The sequence below is a fragment of the Mytilus californianus genome, unplaced genomic scaffold, assembly GCF_021869535.1.
Source record: "Mytilus californianus isolate M0D057914Y unplaced genomic scaffold, xbMytCali1.0.p SCAF_5, whole genome shotgun sequence".
NCBI classification, from domain to species: Eukaryota; Metazoa; Mollusca; class Bivalvia; order Mytilida; family Mytilidae; genus Mytilus; species Mytilus californianus.
The window spans coordinates 111,625,207-111,645,009 of record NW_026262701.1 but is presented as its reverse complement, the minus strand read 5'-3'; the positions used below and the strand labels follow the sequence as shown (position 1 = coordinate 111,645,009).

Below are 19,803 nucleotides of genomic sequence, written 5' to 3'. Positions count from 1 at the left end.
TCCCGCCACAACCTAAAAATGGTTTTACAGAACAGTGGGAAATATAAATCAGACAAATATAAATCAGACAGAGACACTGGTGAAGGAGGGTAAAAATATCTTAAACCAATAGACAGGGACAATAACTAACGGAATCCCGATTGCCCATGTCCTAGCCTTTTTAATTGTGCCAATTTCACATCTAAAATGACCTGAAAAACTGCACTTTTTATACGGTATTATACATATCAAAATGATTGCCAAATGAGACAACTTAATACCAGAGATCAAAGGATGATGATGTATATAACTATGGATAACTATATGGCCTTCAACAATGGGCGAATCCATACCAAATCAAGTAAACCTCACAGTACCCAAATACGCCTTATCGCTATTCATGCTATTTGGAAATCTGCACCACTTGAACTATTGACGTCGTACAACAATCACTTTTCCATTGTGGCGTCAGTTATTTTCTATTGTGATGTCAAAATTTTACGGGAATCTTTGCGATTTCCAGTAATGGCGGACAAATAGCGATAAGGTGTATTGCACCGAGTACCCAAATTGCATCCATAAATTGGCATAATGCTAAAATATCTTAGAGGCTTTATTAGAGACAAAACAATTCGCCATTAGGCACGTCTTTCAAAATAGCTAAATATACACCAAACGGTCACATTTTATATCAACAGATAACATTTCCAGTGAAAAAGGTAAGAAAATTGTCATGGAAATGTTGTATGCCACATCTACAAAAAGTCAACTTTTAGAAATGATAAATTAAGATACATGTATGTCTCAGACATCAATTCCATACAAAATGTATATAACAACAGTCTGCAAAACCCTTTTGGTTTCTGTCTGACATTTGGTCAGACAGTGTTGTAGGTTTTGTCTGACCGAAAAAAAAACAATTAAGCTTATTGTGTTGTTAATGTTTTTAAATGTACTGTGTTGTTTTATGATGATATTTATGGTAAAAATTGCACTTCAGGAAAGCAGTTGATAAATTTTAATAAATAAAAAGAATTGTTATACATTTATCAGTCAGGGGTACTACTTAAACAAGTGATTTCAGAATCACTCCCTCGAGTGATTTTGGCTGTGAAATATTAAAAATTTTCACACAGACTTTTTAAAATCACTGAAACAAGTAATTTTAGAAGTTAAAATGTAATCACTTTAATAAGTGTTTATAACATTTTCTTGATATTTTTCCCACAAGCTTGATTTTTTTATTGGTAAAAAGACAACAATTCCATTAAAAAAACAACTATGTATATGCAGAAATTGTCTTTTGCTTGATAAGCCTGACACTTTTACAGATTTTTAAAATATGCAAAAACTGGAATAGTTTGTAGATCAGGTCATAAGCTTGAAGTAGATCATTCTAACTCTAAAGAAAACCAATCAGGTTACCTTATATTGTTGATCTTTGTCTGATAGTAAGAGTAGTTAATGAATTTTTGATTACAGAAAAATTCCCAAGGGTACTTTTAAAAGCTTTAGCGCACTAACTTACTGCCCAAGCGCACTGGTGAAATTAATATACAAAGAAAAAGGGATAATTGATTTATGTAGGAAAATTATGGAAAAGATTGTGAAAATATGGAAAATCAATGAAATTAGCATTTGAAGATCAAAGAAAACACTAAAATCACTTAAATAGGTGATAACTGAATTTATCAAATCACTGAAATAAGTGATGATGAAATCACTTGTTTAAGTAGCACCCCTGACTGTTTATATATATATTAGAGTTTATTTTATGACTTGGACAGGAACATTTTAAAGTTATAGCAGCCTGTGATGAAAGTGTTTTGGATTCTCAAATTTTGAGATACATTTGTGCTGTTCCATAATGACTTATGCAAACTTCACATGACATTAGGGTCTTTATGTGTTTATGACCTTCCATTCATTATTGAATTTTCTCTCTGGTCTGTGCTCCTCATATTTGCGTTTTTTGTCATGATTGCTTCCTTCATCAGTCACGTTACGTTTCAAGGGCTTACTGGGGATAGCCCCTTGAACATACTTCAGAGTAAACATTTTACCCGGAAGTTTTCATTTCTATCGATCTATGCTCATGCACATCAAAGTACAATAATAAGTCACAAAACCGAGGCGGTGAAAACACCGGTCAAACTGACCGGAATTGATATACGATTTGGCGGACCTGCCTCTATTTCATCAGTCAGGACCATCGAACAGACGGCGTTTGGCACAGACTGTAACGAGCATGGACTATTGTCAAATTGTTAAACAAATGTGAATAAATAAAACAAAACATCAGTTATTCTGTTTTTACAGATGTGTTGTTAGCATGGGTGCAATTTAGGTACCCCTCATTACAGAATCTTGGATCATTTGGAGGTCGATGTAAACCCATTTTTCTATGATTCAGTATGGATTCAAAATTAAATTTGTGGAACTATATAGTAAATAAAGATACCTCTGTCTACAAGTACACAATCTTCCTGCAGATGATCTCTGGAAATTTGAATTTCTTGTGTGAACAAATCTTCATGTGGAAATATAAGTATTATACAACTATGAGGGAACGACCATTTAACTTCAAGGGGGGTGTAATGGTATTTTCCCAAAAAAATATTCTGATCACCAATTTGATGAAAAAAAATATTGTGGTCAAGCAGATGACAAAAAAAAAATATTCTGAATCCAGATTTTCCCAATTCGCTTTGCACGAAGAAAAAAAATCTGACTTGGACAAAAAACCATAACCCCTCCCTTGAAGTTAAATGGTTACTCCCTAATCAACTTGTACCTATGACAACTTACAAATATATGTGTTTCATTAGTCAATGTGGAGTATTATGAATTTAAGTATATGTTTCTTTTCACTTTTCATGTTTTGATGTGACTAAGAATTGTACTTTAATTGTAAACTTTGAATTATATTTATTACAGTCAAGAATCAGACAAAAGATTACTGAGATCCCAACAGAATGATCTTCTTGACAAAAAATTTGGATATGAACGATACAAAGATCCTAAAGAACGTGTTGGATGGCTTATCAACATGCACCCGGTAACAATTTATGTCACAATAGTTTTGTTGTCTCAAGTTTAAGGTATTTGGAACATAATCCAAATTGTAATCAAATATTTAAAAAAATATAAAAAAGATAAATCAAAGCATACATGCATATGTTATTAACTCTTTTTGGGAAAATTTACTTGAGGATAGTGTTATAAGATGTTTGACAAATCATAAAAGTTTGGGTCAGTTTCCCAGATACTATGTGTGTGACATTTGCATTGAAAAGATTGTCTGATCTCAAGATAAAAATATACAGACTGTAACTCATGAGGTAACATGAGTTTAGGGAAAGACTGTCTTCATCAAGTCTGGTATTTTTTATTTTTTTTTATCAAAGTGAGAAATTACCATTGCCACTGCCATGTATATAGGACTGATGTTTTATTTTCAGGCTGATATCTTGGATGAGAATAAACAGTTGATAAGTGCTGTTGACTATTACTTCTTAGAAGATGATGGGGGTAGATTTAAGGTAAAATGAACTCCTCAAACTCTATCTTTGAAATGTATATTTTTAATTTTCAACCATGTGACTTGCAATGATTTTAACAATTTAAATTGAAGTAATTATCAGTTAATTATAAGATGTGGACTCAGGAACTTCTTGATTGAAAAGAGAACTAAAAACTTGTAAAAAAATCAAAGCTTACTAATAAATTTGTACAATAAGCACCAGTTTTTGTAAAATATATTTTGTTTTGTCTGAAGGATACAAAATTAATAGAACAGCAGTTTTCTGAAGATCTGATTATAACTTATATGTATATGCAACACATCTGAGTCATAAAGATATTGTTTAAGCAATTTCCTTTCTGCCTCTTTGGTCTCATAGTAGTGTGCTTGCCTTGATTGTTAGAAGTGGTGGATTCAACACTTTAAATAGTTGGGTCAAAACAAATAATTTAGAATTTGAATTTGCTGATTCTCTGCCAAGCATGCAGGATTTCAGAGTAAGAACAAAGGCTGGTCAGCTTTGAGTCAGAATAATGTGCCAGTGAGACCTCATTAATCCCTGATTTTCTTTTTTGCAGGCCACCCTTCCGTTCAGGCCTTACTTTTTTGTGGCAGCAAGAGGTAATTGTGGGAGAGAAGTCGGATCCTATCTGACAAAAAAATTTGCTGGGAAGATTGCTACAGTAGAAACGGTCAAGAAAGAGGATCTTGACCTGGTAGGTAGACACATGATCATATCTGACCAGAAAAATGGTTCCAGGAATGTTTGTCATAGTAGAATCTCAAGAAAGAGGATCTTGACTTTTTGTCTCATGATCTATTCAGACCAAAAAGAAAAGAATTTTTGAAAGGATAGGCATAGTGAAAATTTTCGTGAGAAAAATTATAAAATTTCCAACAAATATTCAACAACTTTTAGCTGAATCGTTTTAATATATAGTTAATTTAGAAAAGCAGACATATTTTACATTTTAACCAAATCATTTAGTTAATTTAGACATATTTTATGTTGTAGCCAAATCATTTAGTTGGGTTAAAGAGAACTTATCTCAAGTTGTCATTTGTATCAACTGAAGAATTGATGAAAGTCAAGAGAGAAATTCAACCTGCTGTCAGAAAAAATAAAGAAAGGGAAAAGTCAAGTGAAGTCTACACCGCAATGTTATCAAGGTAAGTTAATTGCTGCGGTGCTTGCCTCCAGTTTGGAATACCAGGGGTTTAGTCCTTCACCAGGTCAAAGTCAAAACAAAGGCTTTTAAATTGTTCTCTGCTGCTTCTCCTCCAAGAATGTGGTGTTTAGGAGCTAGAGCTAAAGCTAGTATGCTTGTAGTCTGAATAATTTGTCCAAAAATATGTCTTCCTGCAGATTGTTACCTTGTGAGCAAGCATGATAAAAATTATACTCAGTTACACGTTACAGTGTGTCAGTCTTTTAGTATGCATGATATATCCATATGTACCATCACATTGATACACATTTAGAATTTACAGTATCCAAGAATAATCGACTTCAATTTCAAAGGTCGCTGACTTTTAAGATGATTGTTATATTGGTGAGCATTAGAGACATTTTAGTGTGTCATATCAAGCCAATCCACAAAAATGTGATACCTATGTACTCTACTTTTAATATCGCATATAATTGTATATAACAATCCTTAGAAAAAGTGTTAAAACAATATATTATTGTTTATGGTAATGTACAGATTTAATATATATCTGATAAGTTTTTTCGTTATATGCTAAAAATTGATTTATGAACATCTGACCAATGTTATTTTAGTTTTCTGATTGGTGATGAAGATGAAGAGGCCAAAAAAGTTACAGACCAAATGGACAATATCATAGATATCAGGTAATAACATATAACATGGTTAATATCGTAGATATCAGGTAATAAAATGGACAATATCCTAGATATCAGGTAATAACATATAACATGGATAATATTGTAAATGACTTATGATAAACTCAACAGATGGACAATAACATAGATATTCAGTTTAGTATCTGTCTATATACAGTCAAACCTCATTAAGTCAAAGTCTAAGGGACCTATGAAAGTATTTGACTTAACCGAGGTTCGACTCATTCGAGGTCAAGTGTGTGTAATAAAATTAGGAATGCATGAAATATGGTGAGATTTGTGTAAACTAGATACTTTGAAGAGAGTGCTTTTTTTCGATATGATAATTTATGATGATTGTGTATTCAAGCTCCATATTTTTTTTTCCACCAAAATCAAAACAAAAATATTTACAAAGGTCAGTCACTAAAAATTATGGAATCACTCGTGGAACGAAACAAGTCCTGAAAGATCATTGATGAGGATTACATTGAATTCAATTATTGTAAATTTGTAATAATTGCCTTAATCCTTTCAATTTTTGTACTTAATGAATTTTAATTCTGACGATTTATTTAAAATCGGCTCGGGTCATTTCAATTCGTTTCAATTTCAAGTTAAAGTTTACTTGGACGACCAACAAAGGTGTTAATTTCCGGTCACCATAAACATGTCATTTTAATATGTTTTAATACACTGCTTTAAGCACTTATGAAAATGATAAGGTAACATAAGAAAAACATCCGATTTGAATTTTTATCTTTAAGTCTGCGTTTTTCGAAATTTCTTACTTTCTAACCTAGAGACATTGGGGTCAATTTAAATTAATTTTACATCAAGAGACTATAAAATTTAATGACATAACCAAGAATTCCAATCAACCAAGTTCGACTCTTCAGAGGTTAGATTGCATTAATCAATTGGGAATTTTACCTGGAAATTACCTCGACTCATCCAAGGTTTTGACACAACCAAGTTCAACACAAGAAGGTTCGACTGTATACAAAATTATCGATATTAGTTCATGTTGTGACCAGATGGACAATTATATAAAATTTTTATCAGTTCATGTACTGATCAGATGAATAATTTTGTAGATATCAGGTAATGGACAATAAAATAGATATCAGTCCATGTAGAGATCTGATGAATAATTTTGTAGATATCAGGTAATGGACAATAAAACAGATATCAGTCCATGTAGAGATCTGATGAATAATTTTGTAGATATCAGTATATGAACAATGATGTAGATATCTGGTAATGGAAAATAATATAGATATTAGTTCAGGGACAATAATTTAGATATCAGTTCATGTAAAGATCAGAAGAATGATATTGTATTATCAATTGATTTTTTTCAGAGAATATGACGTTCCATATCATACTAGAGTATCTATTGATTTGAAGATATTTGTTGGACATTGGTATTCTATAAGAGGACGTGGCCATCAACCACCAGATATAAAACTTAGAGAAGATATAATGCATAGACCAGTAAGTTCATTTCTAGAAACAGGAACGAAATCCATATATAACAAGTCACACCATTAAGTAAATAATCACTCAGAGATCATAGATACTTATGAGACAAGATTACTTAACAAAAAAGAGAAGACAAATCTTAGAGGGAGTTTTCTTCAAGGAAAAAAACCAACAAAAATGATTAAAAAAAATTAAGATGCAAGGATGTGGAAATACCATATCTCTTTTGAAAAGGCCCTGGTTTTTTTTGGTAAACTTAGTTTTAAAAAAAAAATTGATTAACTTTTTTTTTTGAGTTGATGTTTCATTTAAATTTACTAAACATGTCCAATTATTTATGTAAAAGTTTAAAAAATCTACATCAACAAACATAAGTAGTATATATCATTTTATTTTTACAGGATCCTATAGTATTTGCATATGACATAGAGACAACAAAACTACCATTAAAGTTTCCAGATGTTCAAACAGACCAAGTTATGATGATATCTTATATGATAGATGGTCAGGTAGGTTTATAGGAAGTGAGGGAGGGATAGATTATTGGAGATTCCTAACATTGAAGTAAGTCAATTAGTCCGGTAGGTTGTACAGATAGTTATAGAAGGAATGGTTATCCCAGATATTTAACTAATAAAGTTATGATAAGTTCTTTATATGGTAGATGGTCACTGGATGTTAAGCAAGCAACAATTTTTTACAATCAATTATATATTAGATGGAAAGGTGGGTCGCACAGGAAGGGAGGGAAGTATTGGATCCTTGTCTGTGTTGAACTATATTTGTAAAAGTTACCTATTAACAGTGAAACATTGTCACAAAACATTTATTATACAATTCTGCCAGCAATTTTTACATGTGAGATTGGAGTGAAATCTGACCCATTTAAAATGCAGATATTTGAAAATTTGATGGATATCCTACTGTAAAAATAATGCTCAAATTACACATGCTGTGTTAGTTTCGATACTTCAAAAATTTTCATTGTAATAAAAATGAAATATAGTTGACATCTTGTAATAGGTAAATGCATCAATTGTGCTGGTGTTTTCCCACTGGACAATATATTTTTATTCAGACAACAAAAGGTATAGAGAAGAATGAATTTCTGTCATAAATGTTTAATATATTATAGGGGTACCTGATAACCAACAGAGAAATTGTGTCGCAGGATGTGGAGGACTTTGAATACACACCACGACCAGAATTTGAAGGCCCATTTATTATATTTAATGAACCAGATGAGGTAATTATTGTATTATATCTTGATATTACTAAGTAATTAGGGAATGGTGACTGATTTAAATATTTTATTTAGATAAGTACAAACAATGTGAAAAGTTAAAAAATACTAGTATACCCCCCACTCTTAGCTAGGTGCGTATTCATCTTGTCCGTCCATCAATGCTTTGAATTTTTCAATTTGTGAAATGAAGTTAATTTTTTTCGTCACTCATTTCCCAGGACTACTGAACAGAAGGATTTCTTTTTTGGTCAGCAGCTTGGTAGTGATGAGTTGTAAGTGTCATTGCTTTTTGGTCTGTGAGACATCTATCTCTGACAGTTCTACTGATATTGAGGTATGCTTAATACGACAACGATGCATTCTTGTTTTATTTGTCTTTACAGGTGGCACTTCTTAGAAGATTTTTTGACCATATCATTGATGTAAAGCCAAATATATTTGTCACATATAACGGAGATTTCTTTGATTGGTATGTAATTTAATTAATGAGATAAAATAATTGCGGTCTTTCATACTATGAGTAATCTTCTTTGAAGATTAAATTATGTAAACCCTAGAACCAGTTTGTCTAATTCATCCTGCATTTAAATTGGATTTGACCAGTTGGATAAGCCACATTTGGATTAAATTGTTGCTTGTGATTTCCCTCCAAATCTATTTGAAAAAATATACTTTAATTTTTTTTATAAAAACAATAGAGAAACAGATTCAGTTACTTTTGATATTTGTTCTCTCTCATAAGTTTACCCTGTTATAATATTTGTTCTCTCTCTCATAAGTTTACCCTGTTATAATATTTGTTCTCTCTCTCATAAGTTTAGATATCAAGCCTCACAATTAAAAAATATTATAATTGTGGTATTGAGGTGCAATCTATATTTTTTGTAGTTATTCAATTTATTTATTTTACTGGTCTTGCTTGACATTGCTATATCACGACAAGCATGACAAGAACCACTTACTAGTGTGTACGCAAACAAGATAATTTTGAAATCAGAAAAATGCCTATTAGTTAAAACTTATTTAAGACAATATTACTGATATATATATGTAGGACTCAAATCTATGGTGGGTTCCAAATCTATGGCAGATTCCTAATCTATGGTAAATGTGACGTCATGCCATCCCAAATCTATGGCAGATTGCTTTACAATCCTAATCTATGGCAAGTTTTGTAATTTCCTAATCTATGGCGGGTTTTTTGTTGTTTTCAAATCTATGGCAAATTTTGTGCAAATGGAAAACTATGCAGTACATATACGACCAATGACTTGTCTTAAACAAATGGACATGTACGACGGGAGCATGTATATAAATATTTGTGAAATAAACATTTCATAATGGTCAACCAAATGGTGTTGGCAACCAATCAAATTCGTAAATGATGAAATCATATACCTTAATACAGACTTCAAGATTGAAATGATGTGCACCGTAAAAAAAAAACAGTTTTTAATCTGTGCATGTTACCTATTTAACCCATTCATTAAACCAACTAGTAAGTCCCTTACAAAAAAAAAGGGGGGATAGTTTTTTTTATAAAACAAAAATGATAAATAAAAATGAACAGTTTGAATTTTCAAATAATATTTACTTCATCGTTAATATCATTTTTATTTGATGATGATTTAAATCAAATTGGTATCCGGTAATTTTATCTTTTACTTTATAAACTTTGCCAGCTGTAGACAGTAAAATATTTACTATAACTCCTTTTCTAAAATATCCGGTGAAAAAAGCGGTGTCCTTGTTCATCGCGGGTTTCGGCCGGTACAGCACATTTTGTCCCTCTTCCGGATTATAGGTCATATCTTCCTTTAAACCATCCGCAAATTGTTGTCGAGGGAAATACCTTCATCTGGAATCGTGTTCAAATCTATGAGTTCCGCCAACGTTTGCGGCGGCGACGATGTAATATTGCGTTATTCTATTGTGACGTAATTTAAAGATCTGCCATAGATTTGGAGAAAACTAAAATCTGCCATAGATTTGATTTGTTTGACGTTTGTTACGTCACATTTGCCATAGATTAGGAATCTGCCATAGATTTGGAACCCGCCATAGATTTGAGTCCTACATATATAATGAGGATGATTGATTGGCATCAAGTGACAGATGTAATATTCTAACAGGACAAGAACATGTCTTTGTGATATGAATATGAACCTGCTTTCTACTACTAGACTGACACCCTAACTGGACACACTATTCTGATACACCTTATTGCTATTTTGTCCAATTCGGAAAAAACAGTCACTTAGACAACTTCCTGTTTGGGTCATCCGGCACAAAAACAAAGGTCATCACTAATGAGCTGAGGGAGGAAAAAATTTAGAAAGCGAACACTTAAACTTTGATAGATTATGATCCACAATTTCGAAACTCAAATTAAAGTAAAAAAAAATATTTTGTTTGCAGTGTTTACGATGGTTTAAACAGGTCTCTTTAAAAAGTATTATGCATGATACATTGTTTAAACAGGGCCCAATATAGCTTCAACTGGATGAAAAAGTTGTGTAATTTCGGAACTTACCCGGAATGGAATAAATAGCGATAAGGTGTATTCTGAGTCAACCAGTCTGCTCTTACATAAAAACACTTTACAACATGTGTACAAGACAAAAATGCATTGAAATCTTATAAAACGATTTAGATATTATGTTTAAAATTTAGAAATAGATTCCAATATCTTTTAAGATTGTTGTATAATTTCTATTTCAGGCCATTTGTAGAAGGTCGGGCAGCAATGCACGACATAGATATGTTCCAGGAGATAGGTTATCAAAAGGATGTTCAAGGAGAGTACAAATCTAGACCTGCATGTCACATGGACTGCTTCAAGTAAGTAACAACAGAAGCGAGGGTCTGGATGGTAGAATATAAACATCTGTCCCTAGTATCACTTTAACCTATTGTTTACTTCTTATAACAAATGCCTTAGGTATTTTTGGTACAAATAGAAGACAAGGTGCATTGTAACTATGGGTATGTGATGGATACAAATGAAAAGCGATCTGGGGTAAAACATCTTAGAGACAGCAAACCAACAACTCAAGTGAAATACAAGTTTTTACCTTCCAAAAACATCACCTCTTTGATAGAGTTTGTGAGTAACTCTCTCAAGATATGTGGTTTACTGATTTGTGCTCAGATTGATTCATTAAGGGCTGGTACTCATCCAGTTGCAATTGTTTAGGAATAAAAATTTTTGTACTGATATGGTGGTAAAACATTATCATAACATTGTTTTGTTTTTGATTAATGAATAAGTTTAGTATGACTGAATGATTATGACAGCTGGTAACCTATAAATAATATCCTCTTTTAGGTGGGTAAAGAGAGACAGTTATTTACCAGTAGGGAGTCAGAATCTAAAAGCAGTGGCCAAGGTAAGATAACTGTTCAATAGTCTATACCAAAGTACATTTATATATTGACATGATAAAATGTAGTATATTGCTTAATTTTGGTATTAAAAAATCAGAAGTCTTACATTGTTCAAAAGTTATTAAAAGTTATTTTTAATTGAAGTAAATGAAACATCCATTTAGTGTTGCAGATAATTAAATGTGTCAAATATCTTCAAAAGGTGCTTCTTTCTTTATCCATGTTGTCTTTATATCATTTTACGAATAAAGTCTTACAGAATTATAAATTGCATTAGATCATTAGAGCTGACTATGTTGTTGTAATGTCTATGATTTCAGGCTAAGCTTAGGTATGACCCAGTTGAATTAGATCCAGAAGAAATGTGTAGAATGGCTAGTGAAGAACCTCAGGTAAATTCCATTCAGACTAGATAAGTACAACAAGTTGAATTTTGACTAGCGAAAATCCTTCGTTATGATTTTGACTAATAAAGAACGACTGTTAAATTTGCTTGCAGTCAATTCAGTACTGTTCAGTAGCTTTTCAGCCAATTCAGTATGATGTTGATGTGTACAGGTAAATAAAAACTACTGAAAAGTCTTAACAGATCTTAATTGACAGCAAGCTAAAAGTCTGAACAATACCAAATTTACTGCAGCGGATAAGTCTGAAAATTGGCTGAAAGACTGAAATAACTTTTCCACAAATATTGATTAATAGGTTCAAAAATCAACTAATTCTGAGAAATAATTTTGTATAAATATCAGTTTCACTGGTATACTTTTGAAAGGAATGTATAAACATACTGTTGTAATATGCTGAAACATTTTGATATGATAATTTAAAGATGTATATTTTATTTGGTCTTTTTTTGATATTGTATTTGTATTTGTAGAAATGAATAATTTTTTAAAAAAGATTTTGATGCAACAGTTACTTGTGAAGATAACAAATAGCAAGAAATTAACTATCTGAAGATCACTATATGGCTTTTACCAAAAAATCAGCTTACTATGGCGAATTGTTTAAAAGCCAAAAATAAAATTATCAATGTATTCAAACAAAAGAGAGGTATATATAAATGACATATTCAAAGAAAATGCAGACTTATTTCAATATATATTTTCAGGTGTTATCTAATTACTCTGTGTCTGATGCTGTGGCCACCTACTACCTGTATATGAAATATGTTCATCCATTTATTTTTGCCTTGTGTACCATCATCCCTATGGAACCAGATGAGGTTGGTCAGGAAATAAGATTTGTAATGTTTGAGCAAGTAAAATGTAGCAATCCATTAGAATTATATAAACTTTTATATATTAAAGTGATTTTACATTAGAATGAATTTGTAAATAGATGTTTATATCAAAGTTGAGATGATGTTTTCTCTAAATTTTGAGACATTTATAAGAAAAATTGTAATACACTTTAAATAAAAAAAAAGAAAGCAAATTTATTATGCCTCAACAGGTGATAAAGTAAGAATATGAACTTTTTCAAGGTTTAATCACTGTCCATGTCTATATTGCTTTAATACTGATCCTATTTTCACAGGTGTTAAGAAAAGGATCAGGAACTTTGTGTGAAGCTTTATTAATGGTGCAAGCTTACCATGCCAACATTGTCTACCCAAACAAACAAGAACAGGTGTGGAACAAATTGACCGAGGATGGACATGTTTTAGACTCGGAGACTTATGTTGGTGGTCATGTAGAAGCTTTAGAATCTGGAGTATTTAGAGCTGATATTCCTTGTAGATTTAGAATGGTAAAATTTCTTAATTTGAGGCCAAATTAAAAAATGTTTAGCTTTCCAGGCCTCCTTTTATAGCTCACATTGCCTAATAGATCATGTGCGATTTTGCAATCACTTGGCATCCGTTGTCATCTTTCCTTCACTGTCCGTCATAGTAAACTTTAAAAAAAATATTCTCCTCTGAAACTCCTGGGCTAAATGTTACCAGGCTGTTCGGTGTGAGCCAAGGCTCCGTGTTGAAGACCGTACTTTGACCTATAATGGTGTACTTTTTTTTAAAATTTTGACTTGGATGGAGAGTTGTCTCATTGGCACTCATACCACATCTTCTTATATCTATTTACCTGAATGTTCCTTAGGGAATCTACTTTGAAAATTTTATCCGTGGATATGATCAATTATTTTGTGTTATTATCTCAATAACTATTAAGTGTTAACCAATTTTTTGTGTTTTGTATAATTCTTTAAAAAATTAATTGAAACTTTGAATTGCAAAGATGTTCAGAACAATAAGACCTACATAATTGCAACTTGGCCAAAATTGTCAACTGACTCCTTATAGGAGTTATTGCCCCAGAGTGATGATTTTACCATTATTTTGCATTTTTTGCATTTTTGTTAAAGACTAAAGATGATTGAGAGAATCTTTTGAAATAAAACTAATAAGCAAAATTAAATCTACAAGTAAGTCAACATGGCCTATATCACCAGACTCCTTGTAGGATTCATTGCCCTTAAATATTGGTTTTTACTAATTTATATAATTTTGCCAATTATCTCGAAAACGTAAGAATAAATAACATAATAGCATATTTTTACCAGGTTAGCAATTCTGTGATCAGTTTCACGAAAAATTTAACGACCAAATTTGATCGTAAGTATATTGAATTGTTCATGACTTACGATCAACTTTAGTCGTAAGAAACTGTGGACTTGTTCTTATCAAAATTTTTCTTATTGTCCCATTTCATTTTGTGAAAATAAAAAATAAAAGTTTCCATATGATAAATGGTGTATAACTGAGATATTATTAAAATAGACTGAAATTTTATATGGAATAAAAAGAAAATGAATACAATGTGAGATTTATTATTCCTGGCCCTAAATATTATATATTCAAAATTTTATGTTACTTTAAGTTTAAAAGAGTAAAAAAAAATCCATGAAGTAGGACAGCTACCTTTATCCAATTCTCTTATAATAAAGACATGTGAAAATACTGAAATGGATTTTTAACTAAATAAGGTATAGACTAATTTGTTTCCATAAATAATAATGTAATACAACATTCAAAACAGAAAGTTTAAAGCACAAGAACCATAGCCTCTCCAGTAGTATGTCTTGTTACAGGTACCTGAAGCTTTCCAGAATCTTATAGACAAAGTGGAAAATACTATGAAGCATGCTATTGAGGTGGAGGAAAATATCCCTATGGAATATGTTACAAACTTTGATGAAGTGTGTGCTGATATTGTAGAACGTCTGTCAATGTTAAGAGACTGTCCAAACAGACTGGAGAACCCTATTATTTACCATCTTGATGTCGGGGCTATGTATCCTAATATTATCCTGACCAATCGACTTCAGGTAAGCTATACCTTGTAATGATAGAATTGAAGATGCCTTCGAGTTAGCCTCAAATTTTACAGGCGTTAATCTCTTACTCGATTTGTGTTTTATTTCAGCTATTTTTGTCTGGCCTGTGATACAGTCCGTCAGTATGCCTATGTGATGGCACTTAATACATTATTGGCACAAGTTTGCTACATGAACTTATTATAATAAAGCTTGATATTTCAGAAGGTAGAAGAATTAGACAATTGGTATTTTGTATATATAGGATTTATTGTTTGGAAGAAATGTCAGTTGTCCTTAACCTCATTTTCATGGTAGTGGAAAGTTAAATTTTCTCTCTAAAGAAAGTCACATTTTTTTTGAGATATCTGTCAAGTATATTTGTCATTGTAAGGTGAACAGGGATTACCTGACCATGACCTATTTTTCTCTTGGCTCAGTTTCTTAGTTTCTATGAGTAAAAGTCTAACCTCATTTTCAGGGATTTATGATAACATTATTAAATTTGGCTGAGGTCAGTTTCTCTGTTTTTATGAGGAATAGGTCAACTGTATTTGTTTTAAAGAATCATTGTAAATTGTGCATGACAATCTGACCTTGACCTTTGGTTGGTTTATGAATCAATATTTAGTTTGCTAGATTCAAGAAGTAAAACAATTATCTAAAAGTGTCAACATACTGTTATTTTGAGTCATAATGTAGGTTGAATTTTTTATCTTAACAATCGGTGAATCAATACTTTATGTTTACTTTAGCAGGTTTCAATGTAGTGATGTTTTCTATTTCCAGCCACCAGCCATTGTTGATGAAGCAACTTGTGCAGCCTGTGATTTCAATAAGCCTGGAGCTAAGTGTCAGAGAAAGATGCCATGGATGTGGAGAGGAGAATGCAGTAAGTATTTGAATGAGAAAGTACATAAGTGTCAGATAAAAATACCATGGACGGGGGAGAAGGGAGTGTAGTATGTATTGAAATTCCAATGCCCATGACTACTTTCCACTCCACAAAACCCGGAGCCATGTTTCAGAAGGAAATACTATGATTGTGAAGAGAAGACTGTATTAAGTATTCCTAACTGGTTAACAAATTACAAATAAAACAAATACCAGAATTTTAAGATGTGAATGTGGTATAGTAAAACTGAATTGTGATGCTTGTTTAAAAAGAAAATATTCAAAAGCAATAGAAGTTGTATTTTTAACTGGATTTTCGAAGTAAAAATCAGTTATTGATTTGGGGATGTACAGCGTGCGGGCAGTTGGGTGGGCAGTCGGGTGGCTGCCAAACAGTGTCTGTTCATTTACATGAAAACGCTTTGAAGAAATTTTTTCAAATTTAGATATGTTGTTTCCTGTGACTAAATGAAGGTCAGGTTCAATTTTCATGATTTTAGCTTTTCTTGTTCAGTTATAGCCCTTTCCCAAGAATTCAATTTTTGATGAATTAATCTATTTCTGTACAAAGGTAAATAACTCATTTTTAAAAAGATTTTTAAAAGACATTGTATTAATGATAAATGACATTTTTTTTTTTTTTTCTTTTCTTTGGTAAATTGTTCGAAGAATTTTGTTAATCTGTAATAAACTAATTTTCTAAATGCTATATATATAAAATTTTTTTATAAAGTGAACTCCTTTAATTAGATAATAATCTATTTTTATCAAAGGATATATTTCATTACATTACATTGAGTAGATAAAGTTGATAGATAAGTTGCAGATCTATATTAGTTTGTGACAAATGAAAGAAAAAATATTTGGAACTATTAATTATATTTGATTATAATTTGAAAATAGATATAAATTGTGTTACATCATATCTAATTTTAGAGAACTATTTTTAGTGGAATCATATCTAATGTTAGAGTACTATGTTGAACCATATTTCTGTTCAAAGGGAAATAACTCAAACTTATTCCATGAACCAGTAATGATAATATCAAAATTTCTTTATAACTATTTTTTTAAAGTCATGTGTGTTACATGTGTTATGATGGTAGATGTCACAGTTGTTATGTGGTATTTTATTTTTGTTGTGTGTTTTAATGTTTAATTTTTACATGATCCTGTTTGGGGTTCAGATTTGCAAATATCATTTTCATTATTAATTAGATAATAATCTATTATAAGTATTCATTCACAATCCAAATTCAGAGCTGTTTTAAGCTTAAATGTTGTGTCCATACTTGCTCAACTGTTCAGGATTCAACCTCTGCAGGAAAATCCGGTTTGCTGTCACTCGACAGCCTCTTGTATGTATCCCTTTCTGTAATTACAGTGCCAGCTTCTAGAAGTGAGTTTAACAGAATCCAGCAACAGTTAGAAAATGAAAAATTTCCATCCCAGATGCCTGGTGGAGATCCTCGACCATTCCATAAACTTACTAAAGAAGAACAAGCTACTATAGAGAAAAAAAGACTGGCAGGTATAATTTTAGGGTGTCCTAAAGTTGTCAAACCCAAAGTATTGTACCTATGTGGCATTGTGCTAATAAAATGAGATGTGAGGTAAATGTCAATGAGACCACAAGTTAATCAAAATAGACATCTAGAGATCTCTATTTGACCAGTTATGGCAATAAACACTTAGAGCCTTCAAGTTGTTGTAACATTAGGCTCTAATGAGAAATACAAGGTCAAAAAAAATTATTCATATATATAAGAAGATGTGGTATGAGTGCCAATGAGATAACTCTCCATCCAAGTCACAATTTGTAAAAGTAAACCATTATAGGTCAAAGTACAGCCTTCAATGCTTCATAGCAACCTAGAATTTAGTTGTCACTTTCATTAACTTTTAGCATTTTTGGATGTTTTTGGTTAACAACAAAATTGATAAACTAATAGATTGAGATCTACAATACTAAATTAAAACAAATATCAAGAAAAACAAGGTACAGCAAACATTCATTAGGTATGGCTCCAATGTCTAACAGAAAAGATCCACAATCTTTTTAAATTCTGAATGAAACTTAATTTACTAAATTGTAAAAAATCCTGGTTTGCTTGGAAAAAAAATGAATTCTCAGAATATTTCACTCCAAAAACATTTTAAATAGTGTATTTACAGAATTTTAGTTCTACGACTACTTTAAGTTTTTTAAAATTATCGAGTCTATTACTTATTACTATTAAATTATATGTTATTTGGTGTATTATGTATTTTATCAATTAAACATTTAATTTATTTGACAGAGTACTGTAGAAAAGCTTACAAGAAAATACATAGTACAAGGATGGAGGAAAGAGTGGCCACCATTTGTCAGAAGGAGAATTCATTTTATGTTGACACTGTCCGAGCCTTCAGAGACAGACGTTATGAATTTAAAGGGTTGACCAAAGTCTGGAAAAATAAATTGTCTGAAGCTGAGAAGTCTGGTGACGCAGCCGAAATAAAAAGAGCAAACGGCATGGTGGTGTTATATGACTCGTTACAGCTGGCTCACAAATGTATCCTGAATTCATTTTATGGTTATGTGATGAGAAAAGGGTATGGCTGTTTATTTTATGGGATTGAATTAAAACTTATGGTAATTTCTTTAAGAAAACTACCATGTAAAGACACAATGAAAATAAATGAAGGATTCCGTTTTCAAATAAATTTAACCATAATTGAGTTCTTGACATTTAGTAAATCGATTTTGAACTAAAACAACCATTATGAGAAAGGTAAAAAATTAGTATGTCTGACTAAAGACGCCAAACTGAATTATAGATCCCTTTAGCATAAAATATTGTCCATATTTTGAGTTAGAGCTGGTAGACTTTTCTATAATTTTGATATAGTTTGTCCCAAAAGTAGTACAGAAAATCTTTATGAGATAGAGCAGGTGTGATTTTTTAAATTTGTATTTGTCTAAAAGAAATGTACTACGAAATAATTGAGTTCTCCAGCCAGAGGAATAAAAAAAAATGTTTTGCTCATCAGCACTTGGATTGTAAAACTTTTAACTTATATTTTAGTGCTAGGTGGTACAGCATGGAGATGGCTGGAATTGTGTGTTATACTGGAGCTAACATCATTACACATGCCAGAGAAATTGTTGAACAGATTGGGTAAGTACACCACAATAAAGTCACTTTATATAGAGATGGTTGGGAGTGTGTGTTATACTGGAGCTAACATCATCACACATGCCAGAGAAATTGTTGAACAGATTGGGTAAGTATACCACAATATAGTCACTTTATATAGAGATGGCTGGGAGTGTGTGTTATACTGGAGCTAACATCATTACACATGCCAGAGAAATTGTTGAACAGATTGGGTGAGTATACCACTATATAGTCACTTTATATAGAGATGGCTGGGAGTGTGTGTTATACTGGAGCTAACATCATTACACATGCCAGAGAAATTGTGGAACAGATTGGGTAAGTATACTTCAATATAGTCACTTTATATACAAGTACTAGCATTATATTCTATCACAGGAATAACAGAGGTACAGACACTCTACCAATTGTCAGCAGGCTACCCTGAATGAACTGTTATAAACTCTAGAGCTAGCAAAAACAGGTCCAAACAGCTGGAATAGAAAGAACATTGTTTTGATTTTGTGTTGGATGTGAAGAAATATTTCTCTAGACCATGATTTATGAAATGATAGGAAATGAGAGCAAAATTCTTGTATGTTTTTCCATAGTAGAAACATTTTGCATATTGATAGTCAATAAGAGGAGAAATGGTGTGTACAACAATTTAACTGCAACACTAAAAGATAATAAAAGCAGAAAAGACAATAAGAGGTCCTCAGTAACATTATATTTTGATTTTAATATAATTCAAATAAAATTGAGAATGGAAGTATGTTTGGGGTAAATGTCAATGAACAACCAATCCAAACAACCCAATAAACTGAAAAAGAAAAGTCTGGTGTAAATGTTAATGGAAAACCAATGCAAACAACCCGATTAAATTGAAAAGTAAAGTTTAGTATTTGTCAATAAATGATTAGTTTATGATGTTTTACAGGAGACCTCTAGAACTTGACACAGATGGTATATTGTCAATAAATGATTA

The 19,803-nt window shown here is 31.6% G+C and overlaps 1 protein-coding gene across 1 annotated transcript in view; it reads left to right on the top strand.

The window, feature by feature from the left end:
* Positions 1–9: 9 nt before the first annotated feature.
* The window catches only part of LOC127700636 (DNA polymerase epsilon catalytic subunit A-like), a 61,857-nt gene continuing 42,063 nt past the window's right edge, over positions 10–19,803 (top strand). The window contains exons 1-20 of the mRNA XM_052204190.1: positions 10–89; positions 2,917–3,037; positions 3,441–3,521; positions 4,081–4,218; positions 4,518–4,672; positions 5,286–5,357; positions 6,713–6,845; positions 7,235–7,342; positions 7,969–8,079; positions 8,463–8,548; positions 10,801–10,920; positions 11,408–11,468; positions 11,787–11,858; positions 12,578–12,691; positions 13,006–13,218; positions 14,557–14,793; positions 15,571–15,673; positions 17,060–17,206; positions 17,976–18,270; positions 18,744–18,836. Of these exons, the coding sequence (XP_052060150.1) occupies positions 19–89; positions 2,917–3,037; positions 3,441–3,521; positions 4,081–4,218; positions 4,518–4,672; positions 5,286–5,357; positions 6,713–6,845; positions 7,235–7,342; positions 7,969–8,079; positions 8,463–8,548; positions 10,801–10,920; positions 11,408–11,468; positions 11,787–11,858; positions 12,578–12,691; positions 13,006–13,218; positions 14,557–14,793; positions 15,571–15,673; positions 17,060–17,206; positions 17,976–18,270; positions 18,744–18,836 (2,531 nt within the window). The 5' untranslated portion in view covers positions 10–18. The remainder of the gene's footprint in view (positions 90–2,916; positions 3,038–3,440; positions 3,522–4,080; positions 4,219–4,517; positions 4,673–5,285; positions 5,358–6,712; positions 6,846–7,234; positions 7,343–7,968; positions 8,080–8,462; positions 8,549–10,800; positions 10,921–11,407; positions 11,469–11,786; positions 11,859–12,577; positions 12,692–13,005; positions 13,219–14,556; positions 14,794–15,570; positions 15,674–17,059; positions 17,207–17,975; positions 18,271–18,743; positions 18,837–19,803) is intronic.